At 37.7% G+C, this 5,204-nt stretch overlaps 1 protein-coding gene across 1 annotated transcript; it reads right to left on the minus strand.

Annotated features, from left to right (window-relative positions):
• Window positions 1–238: 238 nt before the first annotated feature.
• LOC129777675 (protein Mpv17) lies at window positions 239–1,394 on the minus strand. Its single transcript, XM_055784092.1, has 2 exons — window positions 908–1,394; window positions 239–834 (listed from the first exon to the last, which is right to left on the minus strand). Exons 1-2 carry the CDS (start codon window positions 1,085–1,087, stop codon window positions 424–426), a joined length of 591 nt encoding a protein of 196 aa, XP_055640067.1. The 5' UTR covers window positions 1,088–1,394; the 3' UTR covers window positions 239–423.
• Window positions 1,395–5,204: the final 3,810 nt, after the last annotated feature.

Here is a 5,204-nt window from a genome sequence, read left to right on the forward strand (position 1 = left end):
ATATTTTAAATATAATTATCTAATTTTTAAACTCGCCCTTCTCAAAAGTTGATTCATAAAAATTAAATTGGTTTCAAAGAATTTATGTTATAACTATTGCTTTCTAAAATAACGTTTTCAATTTTCTTCTAAACTTGATCTGAAAATTGGTTCCTTGGTGCATAACCTCATGGAATGGGTCTAATGAGCATAAATAAATAAACAAACGGAATAAAGAAAAATAAACAATTACTTTAAATAATGTTTAAAATATGGATTAGGTTTTATTATGTGATTTCGTTGGTTGTAATATACAGTTCAAATATAAAACAATATTCAGTTCATAAGTAATAATTAAATTTGATTACACATAAAATAATGAAATTATTCTTCTCTATGGGAGCCGTATCACATTGTGATTCTATTAGTGATTCTACATCACTATTAGAATGCTGTATCTTCCTCTGTAGAAATGCCTTCCGACTTCATGGCCATTATTTTAGCAGGTTCATTGCAATTAGTTTTCCACGAGAGATAAGTGTTCCAGAAGATCGCCACCAACTGAACCAGCAGAACTTGGTAGTTCAATGGCACAAGGTAAAAGTTCGTCAACTGCACCCACGGCCAGATATAATAATTCGTCAGTAAAATGTCGGTATACTCGTTCTTCAGCTTTCGCTCTATCTCTAGCCGGTTGTTGCCTTGGAATAAACCAACTGTCCCGATAAATGTGCCCAGAAACACGGGTGCGAAAATCAGCTGATCCAAAGCTACTTTCTTGAATGTTACTATAGCTTTGTTGCGGCCGGTAATGTGCTTATCCAGGAGACCGTACCATTTCCGTAGACCAGGTCCCTGCAAGAAATAATGATTGTTAAATGTGTCAGAACTTTATGGGGAACACAATCGACAATAACGAAATACTTACACCGATGCAGAAGCCGATTCCGAAAAATCTAAACGCACGCATTTTGTCAATAGTATTGATCTTCTGTTTTTCAATCAATGTTTGCGCAATGATGTCTCCCGAACCCATCAGTATTCCTGTTTGTACTGACTGAACCAAGAGCGGATATTTAACCAGAGCACGTTTGTACCAGCTGGCCATTTTGGAACAAGGTACAATTGAATCGATTCTACGGAGATGAATCAATTAAGTAAGCAATTCCTATATCACTAGCCGGGACCAACGGATCTGTTTGTTGGAAGAAGTGTGCTTTGGCAAGCAAGCTACTTTTTTTAGATAAAAATACAACGCAGTGTCGATCGATAATTTTACGTTGCTGTCATAGTTTTCAGCGTGCGATTATACTCGGGAACGTTCGTTCATTCCGCTTGTCAGCTTAAAATTCGTGTATAGTAAGGAAGCGAAAGAGACGAAGAACCAAAATAAAACAAACCTGCGCCTCTATAGTCTTTTTTCATATGAAGTCAATTTTTGTAAAATTGATGGTTAGCTTCCAATGAGTACATATCGAGGTGGAGCAGTAGGCGAAGTATATCTGTATTGGCAAGCAAAATATCGTGTCGTAATTATTTGCATTCAATATGGAATGTACATGGAAGAAACTAAACAATGTTCAATGTACTCACGGTTGCATGATAATTTGAGCCGAAATTCTCATGAAATCGTTCAACTGTTTGTTTTTTAACAGATGACAATTGTATTGCGGCTTATTTCGATTGTTTATTTAGTAAAAAGGTCCAGAGAGCAGTCGTATACTTAGATCTCGAAAGCAGTAACATTTTCGGTGAATTTTTTATTAATTGCCGATTATTTTCTCACAACATACACACCGACACTGAAAGCCTTCTAAACATTAACTTTGTCACGTTAAAATAATGAAAGTTCGTTTGTTTCTATGAACGTGGGGGAGTGAAAATGGCACATGGAAATATCACTTTTATCTGTATTTTTCGACGTGATTTCACAAATATTCACTACACAATGTCATATTCGTTTCATATTCAGCGGGAACTCTAATAAAATGTACGTTTTTAATTGATAAAACACTTCCTGAAAATAGCATTTTCACATGGATGTGGTAGGAAATCAAATATAAACATAACGACTGACGTCACTATTTGGAAAATGGTTATGGCAGCGCATGCTATGTCGCTCGAAAAACCACCATCTTCATTACATTTTTTCCAGGACATTGGTTAGCTTCGTCTATATACAATGTACTCGAAAAAAGGTAATGAAGATAGTAGAGTTTCGAGCGATATAGCATGCGCTGCCATTACTATTTATCAAATAGTGACGTCAGGCGTTGTGTTTATCTTTGATTGCCCACCGCATCCATGTGAAAATGCTATTTTCAGGAAGTATCAATAGAAAACGTACATTTCTTAGAGTTCCCGCTGAATATCAGGCTATTGTGATAGCGCGGTGTGAATATTTGGACGGATAAAAGTGATATTTGCATGTGCCATTTTCACTACTCACGCTCCTAGAAACAAACGAAGATTCATTATTTTAACGTTACAAAGTTGATGCTTCGAAGGCTCTCAGTGTCGGTTTGTATGATATGAGAGAATAATCGCCAATTACTCAAAATTTCACCGAAAATGTTACTGCTTTCGAGAACTAAGCATACGACTGCCCTCTGGACCTTCTTACCACACAAATAATCGAAATAATCCACGATAAAACGGTCATCTGTTAAAAAACAAACAGTTGAAATATTTCATGAGCATTTTGGCACAAATTATCATGCAACCGTGAGTACTTTCAACATTGTTTTGTTTCTTTCCATATTTAATGCAAATAATTACGACACGATATTTTGCTTGCCAATACAGATATACTTCGCCTACTTCTCCACCTCGATATGTACTCATTAGTTTACACCTATTTCTTTCTACACTAGAGCAAAATATGATTAACAATGGCTACCAAATCATTGGTAGTTTCAATTTCAATCCCATCGATGTTCACTGAACGCGTTCGTCGCCCAGCGCGATTTAACTGAGTTCCTTACAGGGTTCAAATTCGACTGCCGGTAGCTAAAAGATAGCCAAAGAAATAAGTGAGAAACAACAAAAAGGAATAGAGGGATCCGTTCAGGACTATTTTCGCCTAAGTATGGTACAAAATTATTCAAATTCTACTCCACTGAAGCGTAAACATACTCAGTGAAACTATATCTAAATGAGAAACCAGCTTAAGGGGGACTCTGGTCTGGAAAATCGAAAAAAATGAATTTTTGTTTTTTTTTTGCATTTTTGGGAAGCTTATGCCCTCAGAAATGTTGTCCTTAAAGGATTTTCTATATTTGATTTCGCTGGAAAGTTACAGCCAAAAAAATGAAGTCACCTCAAGGGATATAGTATTGCTGTACGAATTTTAAATCGCGTTTTTCACGAAACCATGTTCTCTAATCTCTATTTAGAGATTTTTCATGAAAAATATCTGATTTTTAACAAAAATGGCCGCTGTTTTGGCAGTTTTTCGAATTTTCAAAAACCCCTATGTAACGCTTTAGGTTTCAAAATATTCATTGGAATTTGTTCTACGACACCCCGTTGCTTCAGAACCTATACCAACAGCAAGGTACCGCATCTACGCACCAAGCTGTCAACAGCGTCATAATCATTATTCGCCCACTCAAAAAATGGAAAATACATCTTCAAATTTACCTTAAACAATAACCAAAATACACGAACACTTCACTTTGTTCGTAACATCCGAAAAAAATCCACGAAAATTCATTGTTTTCCGACCTTCCAGACAGGGGTCCCCCCTTAAGAAGGCACTTCGGCGAGGAGGCGATCTGGCGTAGTGGTAACATCCATACCTCTCACGCTGAAGACCACGAGTTCAATTCTCACTCCCGACATTCTTCCATTGCAACATTACCACCAAACGACGTGCAACGAAATATAAACCGACAAAGCAAGTTCCTCGCTCTTCGATACTAAATAGTTTGTCAGAGTGTGTTGACGACCAAAGCATGTTGCAAGTCAGTGCCATATGATCGTCAAGACGGGAAATACTATGTCACTTGATGTAATGGAAGTTTACACGTTTACAAGGGTGCATTTGTTTACGTTGGGCTACCTGAATACCATTCTTACACGTTATCGCGTGTTCGACATAGTATTTACTTCAGTAAATACCGGGAACAACAACCGGAACGAATATCGAACCTTTGCTCGATGAGAATAAAATACAGTCTCCGACAATCATCAATTCGATGCTGATAATTTTACCGCCTACTTGGTCGGTCAAAACGTATTGACGAAACTCAGTAACAGGCAAATTGTTGCATCGTACTCCGTCAGTCACCATTTGACCAACATTTTTGTCAGTAGGATGTGACTAACGTGGCTCGCCAGTTGTCAGTGACATTGATGAAAAAATGCAGCTCTGGTCACTATAATACAGATAAAAAAAAGGCACTTCGGCCTAGCCGGAGACGTCCGCATTCAATTTGCGGATAAATTATTAAATGAAGGTGGAACAGACCAAGCTGACCTTTTTTTTCAGTACTATAGTGACTTTCAACACTTTTGGCTGGTTCGTCATCTTACTTCCATTTTTGGAAGAATTGAACTCGTGACCATGAGCGTGAGAGGTATGGGTGTTACCACTACCCAGATCGCCTCCTCCTAAGCTGGCATTCCTTGAACCCATTGGTTGATTGTCAACGGTTTATTTACCGTTCATCAACGCGTTACGGTGTTCTCGTACTGTGAGGCCGAGGACATAATGAAAGCGATGTGATGCAGATTTCAATGCGGCGAAACTGTTTGTGGAGTGTGTTACCGACCAATGACACAACATGAAGGGTAGTTCAATTTTTGTTTAGTTAAATGTAGTAATTGTTCAAAAATAGTCTTTATGTAAATTAATTGTTTTGTTTATTGTTGGCTGGTTCATTAACAATATTGTCGTTAAATGTAAATTTTTTAAATGAATTGTTGATTGTAATAACTAACAATAGTTTTAAGTGTATATTGTACTAACCCAACTTTTTAATTTGCCACGATCGAAAGCCCCCTTGAGTAACATCGGCGGGCAAGCTGACGGTGTTCCGGAAGTAGGAGAGAGAGGAAGGAATCAGATAGAGGAATAATGGAGAGAGGAAGGATTGAGAGCAGAGAGTAGACGGGAAAAGGAAGAAGGGTCAAGGTTTCGTGGAAGGAAATGCAAAAGCACTCGGGCACTTTAGCTGGAGTCTGGAAACGACGAACATCTTTACTATACGAAGTTAGTAAAG

The sequence above is a fragment of the Toxorhynchites rutilus genome, chromosome 3 (assembly GCF_029784135.1).
Source record: "Toxorhynchites rutilus septentrionalis strain SRP chromosome 3, ASM2978413v1, whole genome shotgun sequence".
Taxonomy (NCBI): domain Eukaryota; kingdom Metazoa; phylum Arthropoda; class Insecta; order Diptera; family Culicidae; genus Toxorhynchites; species Toxorhynchites rutilus.